The sequence below is a fragment of the Falco cherrug genome, chromosome 12 (assembly GCF_023634085.1).
Source record: "Falco cherrug isolate bFalChe1 chromosome 12, bFalChe1.pri, whole genome shotgun sequence".
Taxonomy (NCBI): domain Eukaryota; kingdom Metazoa; phylum Chordata; class Aves; order Falconiformes; family Falconidae; genus Falco; species Falco cherrug.
This window is the reverse complement of record NC_073708.1, coordinates 5,231,702-5,253,709: the sequence shown is the minus strand read 5'-3', so window position 1 is coordinate 5,253,709 and position 22,008 is coordinate 5,231,702. Positions and strand designations below refer to the sequence as shown.

The 22,008-nt window shown below is 40.0% G+C and overlaps 1 protein-coding gene across 10 annotated transcripts in view; it reads left to right on the top strand.

Annotated features, from left to right (window-relative positions):
• RC3H1 (ring finger and CCCH-type domains 1) overlaps nt 1–22,008 on the top strand; it is a 66,068-nt gene that overhangs the window by 14,568 nt on the left and 29,492 nt on the right. For 9 of the 10 annotated variants that reach the window (XM_055724781.1, XM_055724778.1, XM_055724773.1 and 6 more), the window contains exons 2-7: nt 8,937–9,305; nt 16,600–16,720; nt 18,061–18,300; nt 19,428–19,603; nt 20,437–20,637; nt 21,372–21,504. In XM_055724781.1, the coding sequence (XP_055580756.1) occupies nt 9,075–9,305; nt 16,600–16,720; nt 18,061–18,300; nt 19,428–19,603; nt 20,437–20,637; nt 21,372–21,504 (1,102 nt within the window). In that variant the 5' untranslated portion in view covers nt 8,937–9,074. The remainder of the gene's footprint in view (nt 1–8,936; nt 9,306–16,599; nt 16,721–18,060; nt 18,301–19,427; nt 19,604–20,436; nt 20,638–21,371; nt 21,505–22,008) is intronic. The other variant, XM_055724775.1, reaches the window with a different exon arrangement.

The following is a 22,008-nucleotide window of genomic DNA, read 5'->3' as shown; positions in this document are numbered from 1 at the left end:
ATGCTAACCCTTGAACATAAGGGGAAGGAGGTGAGGGGGATGTTCAGACTGTTACTTGTTTCTTGCCTTGTAAGTCTATGAAAGAAATACTTTCAGTAATATTTTCACAGTACGCTACAAAAAAAGCATGTGCATGCACACCGAAAGCACTCGACCAGTTTTGGTGATTTCTAGATGTATTTTTTTTTTTCTAGACAGAGTATTTGTATTGTAAAAGTTTGCTGGGGAGCAGGGGGTGAGTGACAATTATTAAAGGTGGTGGTGTAGGCTGGAGAGCTTTTTTTGAATAGTTTTTGACCAGCCAGTCTTTAATTCTCTCCTTCTGTCTCATTGTTTCTCATTGCCATGATACTGTTACTGTAGGTGTAGTGTCATGGACATCAAAGCAGAATTGTAGCTGCTGAATCAAGCTGGGAGAGCAGCTCTTACTGGAGAGTGGGTGGCAAGAAACACTTTCTAATTTTTTTATTAGGTTGGGTTTTTTATGCTTTCTCTTTCATTGAATTGTGCTGGATTTAACAAAATGATTCATGTCTGCTTATCTCAGTCTAACAAACGATAAAGGCATTGCAGTGGCAACCAGATCTTCCCCTCCTTTCCTGAATTTACTTTTCATCTACCAAACGCCTATAGTAGTAGTCAGGTAACTGTAGATTATTCCTGGATGGAAAAAAATGATTTGTGTTAGTGATGTTGACCTTTAATATGGTTTCTCATTAGCAGATGCCAATCTTATTACTGCTATGATACTTTTGATACTTCAGATCACTAAAAGGTTTATAGAAAAGTTTTGCTTCAGCGGGTTAGGACTCAAAGATGCCTGTTCTTTCACCTGTGCGTGTACAGCTGAATGAAATGTTTGCAGTCTCCAGAATGCTAACTGCTTCCCATTGCTTTCTCTTCTTGAAATTTATGACTTAGATTTTTATTTTAGATGAGCTGTTTGCATGGCTGATTTGTTGCCCTGTTTCAGTTCAAATGACGTATTGGTTGTGTAATTGCTGTCCACCCACATTTCTGCCTACCCATGTTTATTAATAAAAATCTACGTTTAAAACTGCTAGCTTCAGCTGAGGAACAACTATGCAAAACTTCAGCTGGAATATCTCGGAAAGGAATGAGGAGAGAAGAGTAGTGACTAGCTGACACCAAGAAGTAATGCGTGGCTGTGACCTTGAGCCTGAAGACTTTTACAAACTTGTCCTGTTTATCTTTACTATAGCTTCTTTCATAAGCAATGGCACGCTCTAGCAAATCTGGAAGTTGTGGGGTTGGTTTGTTTTTTAAACCAACGAACCAAAACGTTTTGCAATATAGGGTCATGTATAAACTCTGAAAAACTGTCATAGGAGGGATTAGTCTTTCTGGATGAACAAACTTTAACCTGTCTTTTCTGGTCTTCCAATATGGATGGATAGGAAATTGCCCTCTCCAGTTTCCCCAATTACTTGGAAAAGGCCTCAGACTCTAAGTAATGTCAGAATATAATACTTCAGGGGCACATTAATTGCTTAATTATTAGCTCTAGTTTCCAAATTTGTAGTTGTTGAAATTCTTTTGGTTATTTGAGTGTTCAGAAAGCAACTGTTCAAATGTATTGCTTCAGGGAAAAGCAGATAATTTGCTTGGCTCCTTGAGAGCACGATTGATAGCTCTTGAGTGTTTGACCAGTTGAACCACAGTCTCTTCTGAAAACCATTGAGGATATTTTAAGTGCTTTCTGCCTTTCTTCTGTTAATCTGTTTGGCTTTTCTTTGATTATGAATCCTGTTTTTTTCATTGTGTTAACAGTTATAGTCATTTGCCATTGACAAATGCAAGAACTTTTAATTTGAAATGAAAGGAACACATTCTAGACATGCTTGTCTGCTATTAACTCCCTAGACTCAATCATCTATGGTCTTGGGAGTCCTTATGATTGGTAGAAAAAAATTTCTTGGGTAATAGATCATGAAACCATTTACTATTAAGAATTGGTCACTTCCCCTTTTTTTTATAAATAAGCTGTAAGGGATGTATGGTATCAGCCAGAAATGAAGTTAGTTATGTATATCTTCCCTGAAAATTTACTATTTGAGCCATGTGCAGGTTGTATGTGTTGGAGGGTATGACCAGGGAGGTTTAAGTGTCCTCTAACCAAGCGCTGTCTTTTAATGTTCATGTCCCTAATGGTGCAAGACTAGTGATGGAATGTTGAGTGGGAATAAAAGGTTAACAAAATGATGTATTAGGTTTCATTCCGTATTTATCCAGTGTTTCACGGGGGGCGGGGAATATTCAATAATTTTCCATTCTACATTAAGACCTTAGCTCTTGCCTCGCAGGATGTTGTGAAGCGTAAATCGTTGTAAATTGCTTTTAGATCCTCTGCTGGGGAGGTACTGTGGTAGACTTATGATGGTGGAGGTTTGTGTTTTGGGTGGGTTTATTTTTGTTTCTCTTGTGGTGTTACAAGCCAGGCAGGAAGCTTCAAATGAGGAATCATGTCTTGTCCTTAACTGGCCCCATTTTCCTAAGGTACTTTAGAGACTATGAAAAAAGAGGCTTTTGCATGAAAGTAGGTAAACTTCTTCCTTTGTTTTCACTGGCAAAATAAAAATTACTGAGGATAAAAAGTAAACCTTGAATGTGATTTAACTGAGCTTCAGTGAGTTTCTGACAGAATTTTGATGGTGTTCATGATACAATATTTTTTTTTTTCCTTCCTCCTCTTTTTAAAGATTTATAACATGGCCACTGAAGCCCATTGGTGTTTATGTAGCTTTGAGGGAAGGGTAGGAGCCTGTGTTACACACAAACTTCCAGGAGTTGCTGTTGGGTGGGAATTTCTGTTGTTACAGAGCTCTGTCTTCTGGGCAAGTGTGCATTGGTGTTGGGGAGCAGGCATGCGAGCAGGCATGCGCGGAGGAGGAATGAGGAAGTGAAGCACTTGCCATGGTGTGTAGGGCGAAGTTTCAGAGAACAAACGAGAGGGGGGAAAAATATCCAATCTATTGGAAATACTATTCTGGGCTTATGGTATGTGTTGTTCATGGGGCTCCCTGAGTGTGGAGGTAAGAAGCTTTTTCTTCTACCTACTGTTCTCTGACCATGCATAGGCTTGCTTTCTCTTCTTTATTTTTCTTCAGAGTTTTTTTTTCTGTGAGACTGGAATTGGAAAACACAGGTAGCATGATTTATCCTATTCTGTGAACCGTGAAGTTGGCAGTATGGGGTGTTTGTGTGTGTGGCTTCAGCATGCCTTTTGAGAATAAAGTGGTGAGTCTTTATAAAACAACCCATTACTTCTGGCTAGTCAGGGTTTCCTATGGGTTGTCAGGTCAGTTTTCCCCTAAAATGAAGATCAGGACTCGTCTAGAAAGTATTAGGTCCTGCACTTCTCAGGGAAAGGAGAAAGATACTTAAGTGCTCTCAGAAGTGTAGTTTATTACGTAGAGCACCCTGGAGCAGAAAACTGACTTGAATTTAAATAGGTCTTGTGAAGCACTGGTGAAAATCAGTGGTGTCTGACATTAGGCAAGTATGGAGGGGGTCCAGTTGTTGGTCAGGATTGCACTGTCAGTGCCTGCTAATCCTTATTAGTTAGGAGTTTTACTACTATCTGTTAATTTCGTTTAGGTTGTTGATTTATTTTTAATGTCGAGTGTCAGAGAGGCTTTGAAGTAGTTAATGTATTGCAGAACCACTCTCATAGGAGAAAAGTGCATCTTTGGCTAGGTTACTTTTTTTCTCAGAAACATGTACATTACTACCAAGGAGTAAGTCTTTAAAAGAGCTAATAAAATTATATTGTCTGTCTTTATTAGATTAAAATATAGATTAGCCAAGAGCTGTATTTGCATGAGCAGAGCGGTTGGTGAGCCTCAGTTTGTTTTGGCAGTGAGGAGCTGTTACAGTGTAAAGCTTTGTGCTAAATAAGCTGACTTGTATGTTCCTTGTTAACTGTTACAGGAAGTTCTGCTCGTTTTATTTCTAAGTACGACAGCAAAAGTGAAACAGCTTCAGGACTAAAGTAAAAGACAGTAAAAATTACTATTATTCAGAATTTTGATCTTCATCTGTCAAGAAGATGGTGATATTGCTTGGATAAGAAAAGCTTAGCGAAAGGCCATATAGAGATGTGTAAAAACACAGGAGCAGGTAATGCTGTTAGGAGCTGTGTATACTGAGCAGAAGCTGAGCAGAGGGTGCCCTGTAGGTGTGCTGAGTCACTCCTGTAACATGACTTGCTCTGGACTGCTGCTGGGAATGATCAGTGCTAACTTGTGTGTGACAAAGTGGCACATGATACACGTGTGCTGGTACATGTTAGATCCAAATAACATATTGGTGAGGGGAGTCAGTATGTACTTCGTACCTGTACTGAAGCAGTCGGAGACTGCGGTTAATGTAAAGGGAGTTGAATTCTAACTGAAAGCAGAAGAGTTTTTCTGTATGTCATCATCTGAAACTGGATGCCGGTGGATATTGGTACAAAGTGTTCTGCATTTTAAAAACTTGCAGAGCCTTCTAGTTATGTGTGGAAGGCTCTGGCCATCACGGACATAACGCAGCTTGGACAGGAGACTGTGTTACCCCTCTGTGGTTAGTGCAGTAGAGTAAGGAATGTGATAAAGCGTTGAGCAGTTGTCCTGGTGATGTGTAGAATGATTCTCTCTTTCTCTGAAGCACTGGCAGGGTCACTGATATGATTAGTGTGACATTTCCAGTCTGCCTTGAACGTTGGAATTTCAAGGAATTTTTGAGGGTTGGGGGAAGGCCCAGAAGAGAGGAGGAATTTTTCAGGTGTTTCTAGTACTGGCTAAAAAGAGTTTATGGAGGGCTAATCAGAAGGAGGAGACATGCATAGAGGTATCTTATATTATCAAACTTGGAAATAATGAAATAAATCTGACTGGTCCCAGTGTACTATTTGAGGTCTATGTCTGGGTGCATCTTCATTCTTAATTACAGCTTCTTGTCTTCCAACTTAGGTACTGTGGATATGTCTTTTTAGTGTTTTGTTTTCGTGGTTATTGGTATATCTTTGTTTTCCTCAATCATGCACAAAGAAATGTGTGTGTAATACAAAGTGTTGGAAGCTAACAGGTGTGAAAAACTTAACAAATTGAGAGGGTGGTTAAAAATGTCATAAGGGGAAGGGGATTTTATTTAAATGGGTATGTCTTCTATAAATGTTTGCATTCTTTGCATTTTGCTTGTGTCTGGCATAATAGTGGAGAGAAACATTTAAAAAACCCATATACCATGAAAGTGTGAATATGCTTTCCCTACTTCTATATGTACAAGCAAGTGTCGTTTCTGTAGCGATGGTGGTTCCAACAGCTGTCTGTGATAATGAAACTGTCTTGTTTCCATCATTTTACTGCCATTTGTAATCTCTCTTGTTTAAAGTAGCTCTTAGAAGTTAAAGAATATTTTGTTTCTAGTTATTTCCAAGGTTGTAGCAAGTCACAAACCTTGCAAAAAGGCATGCATCTTTCCCAGCTTCACTTCGCAGGCGTATAACCCATCTATACGCTTTGTGCCTGGGAGGTATTTGTATTGTATCTCAGCGCTTGACTCTGCTTCCTAGTCTGAAGATTGAAGATCCAGCGTGAAAATGGGACTGCGTGTGTGGAAAGCTGTGGCAGCAGCAGTACTTGACTTGGTGCCAGCCTGTATGTGTGCAGCTCACGAACCCTCAGTCCCTGTAATGCCATTCCTGTCTTAAGTGGGACCGGAGGAATTCCACAGTTCTGTGCTGATCTGCTTGGGAGATTTGTTAGCATAGTAGGGTTTGTTGCTCCAACAGCTATTCTTTTTTCCTGTAGGGAAAAGGTTGGCTGGATCAAGCCAGTTAGCCATCTGTTCCAGCAGTTAGACTGTGCTAAATAGATGATTTCCTGAGGTTTCTCCCAGACTTACTTTCTATTGTCAGTGTTATCTGTGGCCTTCCTCTGGCATTCAGGCATCAGTACGTGTCCACAGGTGCTGCAGAATTTGGTGAAACGAGGAGTAGGAGAGATGTTTATCATGGGTAAGGGGGAACTGTCACCCACTGTTGAAATGTACCTCTAGTGATTACATGCCTGCTGCCAGGGCTGTGGGTTTCCCATTCACGCATGATGTGCCCTTCTATTTTGGCAGTTCGGTGCCAGGCTTGGGCTCATTAGAACGCTTCAGAGAGTTGTGCTTGTATGTAAGCTTTTCTTCCATTCTCTAGCCTTTTGAGACCTGCCTTGATAAGGGATCAGGGATGCCACTAATTACTCCTTCCCTTCCCAGACTTCCCAAACATTTCTTTCAACTGTTGAGACTGTAAATAAATATTACCTGTTTCATTATGCCAGTTATCTGGAGTGGACAGAGGTACAGGTGGGAACATGTCTGTTTTGTTTTGTTTTTTAGTGAGTTAACTCATGTTAAAGTTGTGTTCAACTCCTTTTTTCCAGTTCAGAGCCTGGGATGGTGGGATCTCCATGTCCACATCTACTTTCTAGTGTCGATAGTATAGCTTCATGTTAGCTACTGGTTTTAGATTTCCTCAAGTAGTAAAAAACTGCTTTTTAATGCCAGGTTAATAATCAGTGTTTCAAATAGAGTGTTCAAATGGTTTCTGAATTGCAGATGATCTGGGAAACTGTTCATAGGTATTTTAATACCAGCGTGGTAGGAAGGAAGCAATATGATTCAGCTCTTAAATTTTGAACCTCAAGTGGTATTTCATAGCACAACAATATGTACACTGGAATTTACCAAGCTGTGTACTGCTTTTGGCAGAAGGATTTCTATGGAGTTTAAAGGCAATGTCTATTATGGTTTTGTTTTACAAAGAATGATACTAGCTGGAATAGATACCAAGGTTTACTTTAAAATATATAAAGGGAGGCAGGGAAGGCTTGCAAATAAACATCCTGGATGGTTTAGGAAGTTAGCTCAAGTCAAGTAACTTACCAAGTATGTTTTCGTTTGGGTTATGATGATACAGTAGCAATTTGACTGCCTGCTGACAAGATGAAAAAAAATATACTGATTTTTCTATTAAAGAGGTGGTTTGTGACAGAGAGTGGGAGCCCAGAACAACTTTGGCAGATCTTTGGTGGTGGTGGGGTTAACCACAGGCAGTGCCTCTGCCTCAGCACCACTCTGTCTGGGTAGTATTGATTTCTTATTGATTCCTTGTTGGCTGGGAAACAGTGGCTGTGTGGTATTGTACCTATTCTTTTGAAGACAGAAGTAATTGTTTTCATTAGCTTTAGAACTAAACTTTAATGTTTTCTTGATGAAACATGATTAAAAGCTCAACTAGTAGCTCCTCATTGTGTGCCTTAGCAAAATGATGCTAACCCTGAACAGCATTGCACTAAATTCTGGAACAAAAGCCTGAGGCTTTTCAGAGTCGCTCTGTTTTAGCATCAGATTTTTGTTGCTGTCTTAAAATGCTTTGATTCTGAATTGCACAAGTCCTAACTTGAAGTTTCTCTTTGCCTTTACTTGGAATTGAGATTTTGATTTTGAGGTTGTTCTTTAAGCTAAGATTTGATAAAAGGTTGCTGTTTTGCTTATAGAAGAACTTTCTATCTGAACATAATTAGCAAGCAAGCGCACACTCCTTGGTATGAAACCAAAGCCCTGGTGTGTGGGAAAGAAACTTAACATATCTGGGCGATTGGGGTGGTTTGGTTTTTTGTTGCTTTGCTGCTTGATTTAGAAAAATGTGTTCGGTAGTAAGCCTATGTGACCTGCAGTGGTTTTGTGCAAACTTGTCTGGCTTTCTATCACCAGTGATCAGAATTTTTTTTTTATTACCAATTTTTCTTTTGATAATGGTTCTTTTCATATCGCTTCATCTGTCTACTCCTCTATATTTCTCCTCACATGTGGAGTTCTGCTTTTATTTACTTTTCTTTGTCTCAAAGGGATGTCTTGCCTTCCTTTCCCTTATAATTAGTAACATCTGATTTTCTTAGCATTTTGGTTCAAAAGTGCCATGAATAAAGACCTCCCAGGTTCTCCTCTATTGTGTTTCAGTGTAATTTCTCAGTGTATTAAAGATGTTACTTTCACTGTCAGTATAATCTCTAGATAGGCAATGAATGCTATAAACCAGTGTTAGAAAAGGGTCCTTGAGAAACAGTTGGCACTCTTCCAGTCAAAAACAACTTCTAGAAATTTTCTTCCTTCTTTTGAAGGACAGAGCTGCTTGGTGGGCAGACTGAGAGCAAGCTACCAGTGCTCAATTACACCCAGTAATGCATGGAGATTCCCAGGGTAATGCAGACGTGACTGGATAAGTCCACGTGGTACTGGGCAGCTCTGTACAGATCTGTTAGTGTGAAGATGCTGTAGTAGCAGTACTGAGTATTACCTGGCAATGTGTGTGAGCAGTATTGCATGCAGGTAGTGTCTGACTCTACTCCGAGCCATTCATCCAGTTCTTGGGGCTGTTTCTGCAGGGTTGTGTGCCAGTTCAGAGCCCACTGAACTCAGAAGAAAGTTTGCTTGTGATGGAGGTTTTGGATGAAGCCTTGTCTAAGCAAAAATATGTAAAGCTCACAATTAAATACAGTAAAAAGTGGTTTTAATGTAATAAGCACAACAGTCCTTCAAAAATTGCCTTTTTTATTCAAATCTAGTTGATGTTAATTGGCTCATTTGTAAAGAAAAAAAAGAACATAAAACCTAAAAGCTAATTTGTCTTATAACTTCAGTGAGATAATTATCTAACTTGGGGTTTTTTTTCTTAAGCTGCATAACAGCAGAAATGGTTTTAAGTGGCTTTTCCAATGCTAGAGACTAGCTGGAATTAAAGCAAGTTATGACTCAGTCCTCTGATATCAGTACTGTACTCCTAGTTCAGCTGTACCTTTACAAGTGATGTTTACCTAGCATAAAAGATTTCACATGCCTGTGCCAACAGAGAATGCTAATTTTCTGTTTCTGCTTTCTTACAGGTTATGTTTCACACTATGTGCTGACTGTCTGTACTTACAGAAGATATTTAAAAACAAACAGACTTCTTTTTTCAAAGATTTTGATTCCAGTGGAATCTGTGCTTTAGATTTTTGTCTTGTCAGTTAACTCCTGAAGCAATGCCTGTACAAGCTCCACAATGGACGGATTTTCTCTCCTGCCCAATTTGCACACAGACTTTCGACGAAACAATCCGGAAGCCCATCAGCTTGGGTTGTGGCCACACTGTCTGCAAGATGTGCCTCAACAAGCTCCACCGTAAGGCATGCCCTTTTGACCAGACCACTATCAATACAGACATTGAACTCCTTCCTGTGAATTCAGCCTTGCTGCAACTAGTGGGTGCTCAGGTATCGGTGCTTTTTTTTAAAAAAAATCTGTTTCTACGTTGTTATCCATCTTTCTTTTGGGAGGACAACTCATGAATAAAGAATAATGACTCTGTTAACAGTATGTAGAGTAGACATCTACCTTTTTGTAGACTGATGAATACAGGTTTTAGACCTTAGGCATGCTGTAGTAAAGGTGCCCTGAACAACTGTTCAAATTTTGATTCTGCTGGTAGCTGACTGATTTTGTGTTCATCTAATTCAGTGTAACTCTGAGCTACCACCAGAACACGTTGGTTCTGTTTGCTTCCTTCTTCCCTAGCCATCCTTTGCTGAAAGGATGAACTGGAATCAGTGAGCTTAACTGGTGGGAAGCCATTCTTCTGTGGTGGTTTACTTGCTTTACCATGTTCACCCTACAGGCTTGTGATCAGTTGTCCTGAAAGCCAGGAGGGGGAGAGTAAGAGAAATGAATCAGACCCTTCTGGTAGCAGCCTTTGTACTGCTTTATGTTTAATTTGAAACTGTGCTCTGGAAATGTAACTTTCTGAGCTGGTATATTAACCTAAACCTGTATAGGTGAATGGGGGGAGCCTGCCCGAACTCCCCTTTCTGGTGGAAAGGGTACTCGTAAGGTCAGCTGCACCGCTTATCTGATGGAGGTGAGTACTCCAGTGGCACTGGTACTGACAGCAGCAGCCTGAGAAAAAGGGCAAGGATGTGTGGAAAGCAGCATTGTCCTCCTGTTCAGTTGCAACACAGACTTAAATTGACATAAACTTGGCATGGTTAGATCCTGTGACCCATACCTCCCAGGAGTGGAAAGGATTGTGGACTTGGGGAGAGCAGGGACAATGTTGTGTAACTTACGGGTGAGGGACAAAAATGTAGATGGGATGCAGTTATCATAGAGGGATTATTGTTTTGTTTTGTTCTGCTTCGGTGTCTGGGTTCAGCAGAGTTGGAGGCAGTGAAATTCAAGAAGATCCATAGTTCAGGGAAAATGGAAGAGCTGTGGTGTGGAGGAAAGATGCTCTTAGAATGCTTTTTATTAGGCACTGGGACCTAGAGATCTAGACGTGCTTTTGCCACTTTTCTTTTCATTTGATTTATCAAGTAATACAGCTAATTTGTTCTGTTGTGGTGTATGGCATAGAAGTTATTTCAGAAGCTTTAAATTTAATTCTGTTTCTGGTTGTGCCAAGTGACTCATCCTGCTCTGCAGGAGACGGTGATGAGACTGTGTGCTTCCATTTCTGTGATATACGTATGCTGCCATCTTTGAAGAGCTTCCAAACAGTGTGAAATCTGTGGGTGATGCCATAAATAAATAAATGCTGTAATTCTTTATCTTCCTTATATCTTCTTCCTTCCTCTCTGGAGTTTCTAGAAAAGTTCCAGCTGTATCCAAATGTCCACGCTTACGATAAATGCCTTTTCCTCTTGCATTTTTTTGGTTGTTCTGTGTGCATTTGTTAAGTTTTGTGAGAAGCTATGTGATAGCTTTTAACTTGAACTTTGTCTGAATTAAAATTTCCATAAAAACAAGATCTTCTGAAATACGATGAAAAATCACCCTGCCTCTGTCACAGGTAATTGAGAACTTTATTCTGGTTTTGCTAGTTAGGCAGCCAGTTCCCTTATGCATATGTGTGAGGTATGAAGAAGGAAGAGTGGCTTTATGGTGGTGTTGTATTTGTCTTGAGAGTGCTCTGAACTCTAGGTTCCAACTTTGAATTAATGACGCTATTTCTGTGCTCATTTTTATATCTTAAATTTTTATGTGATCACGAGTCATAGGATTTTTTTGGTGACCTTAAAAAGCTGGAAATATCACCAAAAGAAACGGTATTCCCTTCGCTCTCATTAGCTGCTTGTTCCTGCATGATCCTTACGGGTTGCTTCCAGCTTGAGATCTTCTATGATTCTACGTATGCTGCTTGCTGCATTCTGTTACCTAAACAATAATGGGTCATCTTAGCTGAGTTTTTATTACTGATGAACTTTCCCCTTAAGAGACATTTGCACTACCTCCCCCCCCCCAGCTCCTAATTTCAATGAGGATGTGAATGAAATCAGTGTTCAGTGTAACTCACCCTCCCTTTCCCTTCCTGGCACCTGTGGAGTACTAGAAAACAAGTACACTATTTTCAGTGAAGGAACAGGGAAACATTTGCTGTTTTCCACTAGTATCTCTAAGGCCATTTAAAAAATACTTTCACAGAAAAAGGCTTGGGGTGGGGGGTGTGTACTTTAGAGAAACTACAGTGATTTTTTAACTCTGTCCCATTAAGAAGGTGGGCTCTTTGGTACATGTCAATGAAAATGATCTGTGAGCAGCAAGCTGGTTTATGAAGCATGAGTAGTATCATAAATTTTGATGAAACTAAGTCCATTTTCTTGTTCTTCTGCTTGGCGTCAGGAGGGTGTATGCGTTGTTAATGTCCTCTAATCTCTCAAACAACCCCCTGTACACCTTAACCTGAGTCCATGGAGACTTGTAATACTTTATTTTTAAATGATAAATTCCAAAGTACAGGTTTCCTTTTAGAGTGAAATACAATACAACACAATGAAAGCTTTTATCTGGGGGGCGAAAGAACAGTTTGTTCTTTTCCCTGTGGGGAGGCTTCTGAGAAGTTCACACATTTATAAGTGTTAAGTGCTTTTTTGCTGGAGGCAGAGGAGGGAACCAGGCAGTTTGAAGAAGCAAATCTATTCTGTCATGACTGGCAGCAATGATAGGATTCCAGGGCAAGTCACATTGCTTGGCTTTTGCACAGGCACAATGGGTGAAATGAGCAGAACTGTACTTCTGGGGAAAATGTGCTAAATTTGTCACACAGTCACCCGAGAAAGCAGTAACCTATTTCTCAGACAATAGCGGTTGCTTGCTCTCTCTGTAGATTTTGTCACTTTAATGGTGAAGAGAGTTGGTTTCTTTCTCAAATAACAGGCTGTTTCTCGGTTTTTGCCTTTCCCCACCCCTTTGCAAAAATGAAACCTGTTGCTCAGGTTATAGCCACCCTTGATGTGAAAATTAACTGTTGCAGACACACAAATTCCTGCTGCCCTGCTGTAGCATGGCACACATCAACAGTGGTTACAGGGCCTGTTCTGGAAGGCAGTGGTCAGGCAATTCAGCCCACATATAGATAAGTTCAGCCATATAAGATGAGGGTTGAGGGGCAGAAGGGATTGTAAGGGGAAGATGAGAATTACTCCTGGGAGAGCTGGAAATAGCTGAGTGCCTAAGCAGGAGCTAAGCATATTGTGAGGAAAGGGAGAGGCACAGTGGCTGCCTTAAACACAAATTAAGGAAGGCGTTCATGGGATACCTTGCTTTTTAAACTTCTTGGGTAAAGAAATCCCTTAAGCCAGTTTCTATGGGAATGAGGGTTTGAGTTTTAACTATTCAAGCATCCACATAGTACTCGCTATATGCACCTATTTTAAACATTCCCCAGGCCAGTGTTTTGAAGGTGCAGAATCATGGATCTGTCATCTAAGCTCTTCCCTCCTGTTTTTTTAACACATGAAACAGCAGTGTGCACGTTCCAAACAGGTGACATTAAGTGGCAAAAATTACTGAGGTGCTTTAATTTCTTTCATAGTCTCCTGCTGGATGTGATAAATAAAATTCTAGGCATTAGGCAATGGGGTCATGCATATGACAAGAGAACAGGTGAGTGATCTTAACAGCCCTTTCAAAAGTGGAAGATTACAATCACAGAGATATTAGTGTCACATTTCAATAATATTTTTATTGTTATCTCTGGTGGAATGAGGTACTTCAAAAGAAGATTTATCTGTGAAGTAGCTGTCCTTAGTGTGAACTCTTGAGGAACTGAAGACAGTAGGCTTTGGGTTTTTTTTGTTTGGGGTTTGTTTTTTTTTTTGGCAGGAAGCGAATCATCCATTCACAGGGGGGTGGTATATTGAGGGAAGGAGTTTTCAGACCCAACAAGAAGGCGTTTGGTCTTTTTAACATGTTCTCATACTGTGCAATTAGATGTCTAATGGTAATTAGCAACAACTCAAGCTGACATCTTTCATCAAATTACGCTTAAATGACCAACTCAAAATCACTGCCTGGTATGAGATGATGCTTTAGCATTCTTTTCCGGTCCCCTTCCTCATGCCGTCATAACCTGCCTCTTCCCACAGCCACAAGTAGTCATGCTGATGGGCAGCATTCCACTACCAAGGTACTCGCAGTCATTGCCAAGGCAAATGCATGCAGAATTATCACAAATTTAAAGTAATTAAACAGCTGAGATTATTTTTCCTGTCTTGTTCTAGTCCCCCTTGGGAGGTGTTTATTATATTATGTAAATATATTTGCACTGAAAAGTGTGATAAGGGTGTGGTGTCTGGAAGAGTGGAATATTGAGTGAGGATGAAAATAATGAACTTGCTCTGCAGGGCATCTGTTTTGAGACTCTCAAGAGGTGTTGTAACATAAGTGACTATAGGGTCCTGCACGGTATTGAAAGGCTATTTTGTGAAGGGGAAGCAAAAATGCTTTAGAGTTATTTCTCAGTTGTCCGTCAGTAATTCCATGATAAGAGCCAAAATTAATGCACAGATCTCCCGTGACTTTTATGAATCATGTGTTTACCATTTTTCTCTTGGTAGATACCATTGTTATAATCATTCTAGCCTTAAAATATTTTAAATGTCTCAGAAGTGCATATAAGAGAAGCAGCAAAAGGGCAGATTACTTGGAAGTTTTGCTGTGTGTTGCATTGCATGAGTGAAGATGGAAGTGTGTGTGAGGTGAAATATATTCTCTTCCCCTGAAAATGGGTGAAACTTAAAAATAATCATCTTGTTTTACTGTTTAGTTACTACACTGGCTCCAGCTTGGGATGAAAGTTAAACTGTAATCTTTCAGCCTCGTTTTGCAAACAGTACAGTTGTGCAAGGCATTTAGATTTTTACACTGAAGCTTCACTTGCAAAGAGAAGAAATGGGAATGATATGCAGATAGTGTTGAACAGCTTGATTAACTCTTGGAAGCTTTTCTATGCCAGCTTTTTCCTGGGGCAGGGGGGAGCTTTCTGTTAGCTGCCTAGACAGCCCTTGTGCCTCGCTGATGGAGTTAGTGTTGCATATGGCATTCCAAACTGCTGCAGTGAATGTATGCTAAACCTACCTTAACAAGATGGAAATCCAGGGCTGAACACAGCTTCCTGTCCCATGTCTGTTCCAAACCTCCTTTGTCTGCTGCGTGTTGTGACACTGTGGTTGTATTTCAAGTTGTTGCCAGTGCCAGATTGCATGCTTGCAGGAGTAAATAGGAATTTGCACAAAATACATTACAGCAGTAAATAGGGCACACGGACTGTGTAGTCTCTGTCTCAGCACAAATGCATGAGATGTGTGTTGTTTGATCAATAAGCCAGTTCTGCTTGTATAACTTCCCAGACAGAGGCAGACTGCTAAAATGGCAGTGGCTTTGAAAAGGAGGTGGAGTATTTGGTGTGTTCTGTTAACATGAAAGCAAATATTGAAGGTGTTAATATTTGTTTCCCAAATCCTGAGAAACCAGTCCAGCTGAGGCTGTTGCTGTTGCAACAGTTACAACTGACCACTGTAACATATAGTTGCAAAATTGCCTGTAAGCTTTCTTGCTTACAGACAAAAAAAAAAAACAAACACACCAAAGAAAGACAACCCTATTACCGAAATTAAAACAAAACAACAAAAAAAACCACCCCACAGAACTTCAGATGTTAACTGCAGTCTGTGAAAAGCATCCAGGCTAACCTTGCTGTCTTGGTGTGATAAAACATGGGTTTGATTTTCCCTTTAATAGGGATAAAAGGGGCGTTGTCTGATCCAGGCTATCTTGATTATGTCAGTTTTGAGGTGGCATCAGCTCTCTTAATTGCAGCTGATATGTATACTCAGAGACTTTTTTGTCACCTGCTGTAAAAGCCAGAGTGATCCAGCTAGTAACTTTTTATTTGGCCATGTGTGTCAAATGAGCAACTTAGCATGCGTAGTTGTATAAACCTGTAGGAGAAGTATGATCTCATTGATTACTTCCTATGAAAATTTATTATTTTCTATTAAAATTGATAGGAAAGCTCCTGTCTGCTTTGGTGACAACATTATGTGTGTGTGTGTAGATATATCTATTTAGATATGTTCAGTGCTTTTATTTGCTGCTGCCATCATAATGCTACTCTCTACATGGCTGAGTTGCATGTGAAGGTTAGCGGGTTTGTAGCTGTCTTTAACTCAAGCATTAAAGGCTTGTGCTCTTACACTGAGGGCCTGAGTTGTTCCCTGTAAGCAGAGATTAGCGTGAGATTAGTGTGCTATTACCAGTGGGATAGTGATTGACTTAGAAATAGAAGTCTGAGATCTATTTGCACTTCAAGCACTTTTTGCGTTATGCTATTGCATTTAGTCTTCTGAGAAATTCCTGTTCCCTATACTATCACATAGATAACTGATTGCTGAATGGTGATGTTGAGAAACATTAGTACAGTTGTATACTGCACTCTCAAATTTGTTTAAAGCTTTAAGAGTTTACCTGGAGGAAAACAAAACTAAAATTATAACTTGGGGGGAGGGGTGGTCCAACATCCCTTTGAAAAATCCTAATTTCTGCTGAATGCCTGGATGAAGGAATAAATGCCACAACCAAAAAAAGCCCCACACACATATACCCCAAGGATGTAAGTGGCCTGTGGTGTCAGATTAATACTTGCAGGGTGTGTTCATATGCACTGTGTAACATAACTTGGTCTTGCTGCTTGATAATTGAGTCTAGTTAGAATACGTTCCAAGGGTGTCTTAAAATATCTGCTGCTAAGTCTTTCTTCCCACAAATCCAAATAACTCCAGTCACGTATCCCTGGATGATTTTAGAGCTGTGAGGCCCTAGATATGAATCTCTGCTACCTGCAAACCAGGGTTTGTCTTATTTGATTGCCAGCCAGCCAGCTTTGGAAATGTCTCGATATGTGTGTTATTTCAGCCAGAGTTTTGCAGTTATAAGTAGCAGCATGTTATCATGTAATACTTTTTGTCACAGAATAAACCCTTCTGCTTCTCGTTCCTGTTAGCCACTAAATAAAACAAGTCTGCTAAACATAAATTCTTTACGTTATTTTTTTTAACACTGGTTTTTTTTTAATGTTGTTTGTTCATTAAACAAGCTGGAAAAATGCTTACTAATATAGAAAGAAACCCAAAGGGGAGGAAAACAGGAAATACTTGATATTAACAAGTGTTTGTAAGCATGGCTGCCATTTATTTGTGTATATTCATTGTAGATGTACATGTCATCTCTTTTCAGGTTCCTGAGCAGCAGCCAATTACTTTATGTAGTGGAGCTGAAGACACCAAGCATTATGAGGAGGGCAAAAAATGTGTGGAAGAGTTGGCGTTGTACCTCAAACCACTCAGCAGCGCGAGAGGTAGTTCCTGCATTGTTTCCTTTGAAAATGAAAGCTAGAAACAAATAAGAGGCAAAACAAACTATCCAAATGATTAGTTAGCTTGTTTGAAAAATAGATATAAATCTAGTTTAAAAAACAAAATGAAACAAATTTCCTAAGTATTAAGGTTATGTCTTCACAGCAGCGGGGGTGGGGGGCAGTGGAATCTAAAGGCATTTTGTTAAAACTGATACTGAGAAAAGGCTGTGGTATTTGGCCATGGTATAGTAAGTTGAACCAAACTTTGTAACTGGGGTTGACTTCTGCAGACTAAGTACAAATAGATAATTCTGCTTTTTTTTTTTTTTTTTTTGAGTTATGCTTTGCTTTGAGAACTGTAGTAACACAGCTTGTTTGTGGAGGAGGAATAAACTGAAATGAGAAAGTTACTGCATATGGGGTATATAAGAGAAATAAGTAATAGTCTGTTTATACAAGGTCTTACACAAGAGCTGAGTCAATCTGAGTAGTTCTAATTTAGCTAAACTGCACTGGGGTCAAGAGTATGGATTTTATCTGTATTACATATGGTGGACTCGGGGAAAAATCTGTCAACTTAAGTAGTAGAGGTGAGCATCATGGGCATTATTGAATTTTTTACAAAATGCTGTCTCAGGCTTTTCCAGCTAGCGCAGTGTGATAGCAATACCACTCTGAGTAGCAGTGGCCCAATGAATAAGCTTGGGTGCTGTAGAACAAACTCGGTATGGCAGCCATATGTCCCGCAAGTCACTTGTTCCTTTAACCTGCTTTATGTGGCTCCCAGCGCATCTGTGAATCGCAGGTTTTGCACATAAAAAAATATCAGCCAAGCAGTTTTGAAATTAGGTGTAAGTTTGTTTGGCTAGGCCAAAGCAGTGAAGATACTAGATGCAGATAAGAAGCTAAATGTCTGGTGAAAACAGACAGACATCAAAGGCAGCAGTGATCCCTGAAGCCCATGAATAAGGGAACTGCATGATGATTTTACCTTTGAGGAGACACCTGGGAATCTGTATGGGAAGGTGCAGGACAGATTACCAACACAAGGAGAGAATTCATTAGCGGTTCCACCTTCTTAGAGAGCCAAAAGAGTCAATCGCACTACTTAAAACCTGTGGGAAAGCTGACTCCCAGGAACTGTTTGCTTTTAATGCCAAGTGAAGTAAACTGACAAAAATGAACTTCTGATATGCCTTCTCTAGTGTTCTGTTTAACTAAGTGGACATCAGGACAGCTAGGTTTACACTTCTGCAGTACAGTGGTTGAAGGCTGACAGAAGAAGAGGAGATGATACGAGGTAGTTTATTATTTTTTTTCTGCTTCACTTTGTTTTGGAGGTGTGGGTCTTAACAGTACTACTCAGAGCGTGCTAAGTCGTCCCATGCAACGGAAACTTGTGACATTAGTTCATTGCCAGCTAGTGGAGGAAGAAGGGCGGATCAGAGCCATGCGTGCAGCACGGTCACTTGGTGAAAGAACAGTCACAGAGCTCATTCTTCAGCATCAAAATCCTCAGCAGCTCTCCTCCAACCTCTGGGCTGCAGTGAGAGCCAGGGGGTGCCAGTTCCTTGGACCAGGTAGGTAACATCACAGTACTACTTCTATACTAGAAGCAACTGAGAAATGAGGATTGATAAATGGGTGTCAGATTGCCTGAGTGATTTTTATTATTTTTTTTAATTAGGCAGTGGATTAATTTCTTAACAGTAAGTCTTCAGAACTAATGATACATCTATTGGGCTGCTGTCACAGATTTTCTTGCATTTTTAGTGCTTTTGCAAGTCTTCTATAAAATTCAGAATAATGTGTGTCCTTTTGTTCTTGTGCTAAGTTCAAATGGAAGTAGTTCATCACTTGCTACACTCAGAAGACCCTTGTGGAAAAAAATTATGTTACTAGAAGTGACTGGACATAGCTGCTTTTCCTTCTCTTTGGTAACAAACATACAAAACAGTTGTGGGGAGTTTTATTACATTTGGGGGGGTGTGTGTATGCATTTTTAAAAAGTACTTAAAAATTAAATTCCTTTTCATAGAATTCTTAAGCAATCAATTTTGCTTAAATAATTGAAGTTTTGTTACTGAAAATGTAGACTTAACTTGAAGACCAACAGAAAGAATGCCTTGAAATAGGAAGCCAGTTTCTTAAAGAAAAAAATGAAGAAGCTTTCCCCCACTGAACCAAACTATGGAAGAGTAACTTTGGGATGCTAACTTTTGAACTACTGTGGGGAAGAGAGGCTTGTTAAATGGCAAAATATGTGGTGTTACAGCACCTGATTTATTTGTGTGGACATCAGTTCTCTTTTACCTGTGTGGGAACCAACCTTGCACTCAGCCTGTCAGCTTTTTCTGCTGGGATAGATGTGGGATGTAGATAGTACACTTTGAAAAATTGCTAATAATCAAGAGGGACATAGAGACAGGAACAAAGAAGTCTTCCTATCATCTGAAACCCAAAATAGAACTACTACTACTACTAAAATTTAAGTCTTATTTCCCCGGGCACAGTCTAGGACTCTGAAGATGTTCCTTTGCTCTTTTCCCTCCCTTCTTGCTGAGCTCCCTTTCCCATCTGTGAGTGTGTGTGTTGTGGGGGAGGGGGCCTGTAGCCATCTCCCACTTGTAGGAAAGCAAGAATCTGCAGAAATCTTTCTTGGTCTTCTCTCATTCTTTGTCTCTTCTTTGCGTTTTCCCCCCACCAGCAATGCAAGAGGAGGCTTTAAAGCTGGTTCTGCTGGCTCTGGAAGATGGATCTGCTTTGTCACGAAAGGTCTTGGTTCTCTTTGTGGTTCAGAGGCTGGAGCCGCGATTTCCTCAAGCTTCTAAAACTAGCATTGGGCATGTTGTCCAGCTTCTTTACAGAGCCTCATGCTTCAAGGTATGAAGAAGATTGTTTTTGGAGATTTCATAATGCTGTGAAAACTATTGGGTTTACACTTTGAGTTTTCATTGTTCTGTAACATAAAAATAGATGTAGTTCTAGAAAATATTATTCATGTAGTCACACATATTTGGAGAGTTCTCTGTTGTACAGCTATGATGGCAATGTAGGCTAAAATTGCAACTGTAAGCTGTAAAGCTAGGTTTTGACTCTGTCCAGGTTTAATAGGTGCCCAGTAAGAAAACTTGTATGTAAGTCAGCATGGCTTATCTCCTTAAAGGAGGCTTAAAGCTGGAAAAGCCCCCGTTCAGTTAATTGAGTAGTGATGTAGTTAGAAATAAAGGAATGTGAGGCTTTTGGATATCAGTGTTGTATAAAGGGAACTTAAGCTGCTTGATCTGCTTTCAGTATTTAATGGTCCATTCCTAGGTCCTCAACTTAAATGTCATTCACTTTTGCTAACTGAGGTGAAAAACATTTTGTGTGCTTCTAATTGTACCCTCAAACAAAATTCTGCAAAAAAAAAAAAAAAACACAAAACACCCTGACCGGAGAAGTAAGGTGTGGATGCTATAAAGTTGTTTTAGGAAGTATTGACACTTCCACCAGTATCTGGGTCAGAGTAAGTTACGTTCAATAATCCATTTCATAGAGGTTCAGCTTTATGAGGAGTGTGTTATTTTAGTAGGAACTAGCGTTTGCTGCGTGGTGTCATAGTTGAGTTTGGGAGGAAGAACTTCATTGTTGACTGAAGATTTCACTTGCCTTAGACTTTACGTAATCTCTGCTTTATCCTGCTTAATTGTATTTGGCTCGTTTCTCCCTATTAGGTGACAAAGCGGGATGAGGATTCCTCTCTGATGCAACTGAAAGAGGAATTTCGGACTTACGAAGCTCTGAGAAGGGAACATGATTCCCAGATAGTTCAAATAGCTATGGAAGCAGGTTTACGCATTGCACCAGATCAGTGGTCCTCACTGTTATACGGAGACCAGTCCCACAAATCCCACATGCAGTCCATCATTGACAAGGTAAAGCCACCTAAAATCAGCCTTGTCTATCTTGTTTGCAACTGTAGTAGATTTAAATGCTTGTAACATGATTTTACAAGTTGTGCCCATGTGTACTCGCCCATTAATCATTTCCCCTGCTATTTCAAAACTTGTTGTGGCCTAATTAATTCAAATATGTATTTGTAACCAACCTAATGAATCTTGCTCCCTCTGCCATCCTGCCATCTCTTTCTACTTTACTTCTTTCTGCAGGTGGGAAGCCACAAAGGTTAGCTACACGGTTGGGATGTGTCCTTTCTTAACAGCTGATAACTGCCAATGTAGTAACAGGGGTTAATGGTTCATGTTTCCAGGCAGGTCTACACCTGAAGTAAGAAAGATGTGGAAGCACATTCCTTAAATAAAATTACTTGATTCTGGAAATGCTCTGATCCCTTGAAGTTTAAATTAAATGGTTTCTAATATTCTCTGGGTGCCAGCACAACACAGAAAAGAAATAGGTTGTATTGGTAGAAAAAATACCAGCCTTTGTTTTGTCTATTTAGAGCTGTATTTTAACCTGCAGTGTCAAAGAATTGTGTGTTCATATGCCAGAGAAAGAATTTAATAGAAGGTACTGACTGAAATGGGCTTGTGTGAAAAGCATTTTATTCCAGTTTTGGAAGACTGCTCTTGTGAGCCTGTGGACCAACCTTCAGAAACCATGAGGATTGCTTTGCCTGTAGAAAGTTAATTATAATAATTTTTTTAAGTTGCAGACCCCAGCCTCATTTGCGCAGAGTGTTCAGGAACTAACTATTGCTCTTCAGAGGACCGGAGATCCAGCTAACCTGAATCGTCTTCGACCTCACCTAGAGCTCCTGGCAAACATTGATCCCAGTCCAGGTAAGTTTTAGATGTTTTATAAAAACCTTTGACTTACAGTTTACAAAGAGGAGCTTAGCCCTGTTGAAGGATTGAAAGCTGTTCATCAAATGCAAGGAACGTCTTCTAACTCATAAACTTAAGATTCTTGAGTGATATTCATAATCAGCCTGGGAACGGTAGTAATCTTTGTGAGGAACTAAACTATTTTGAAGCTAAAAAAGATTCAAAAGTATGGCAGGAATAATTTCACCGCTTCTCTGAAGAGAGCTTCCTTGTTTGACTGCTCTGCATGAGCATGGATGAGGATGTTGAATACATACAATCTTGCGAGGTGACATGGTGTGTACTTGATATTGGGCAATGCTACCAGGGGGAGTGGCAGCAGTCTTGGCTTCCTTATTTTCCCCTTTTTTAGTACATGTGCTGCCATTTGAAATCAGATTTGCAAAGCAACAGGAAGATTGCTAGAACCACTGTGCTTAATGCAGAGCCTTAGCTGTCACTGGGATCTTTCTCTCCAGT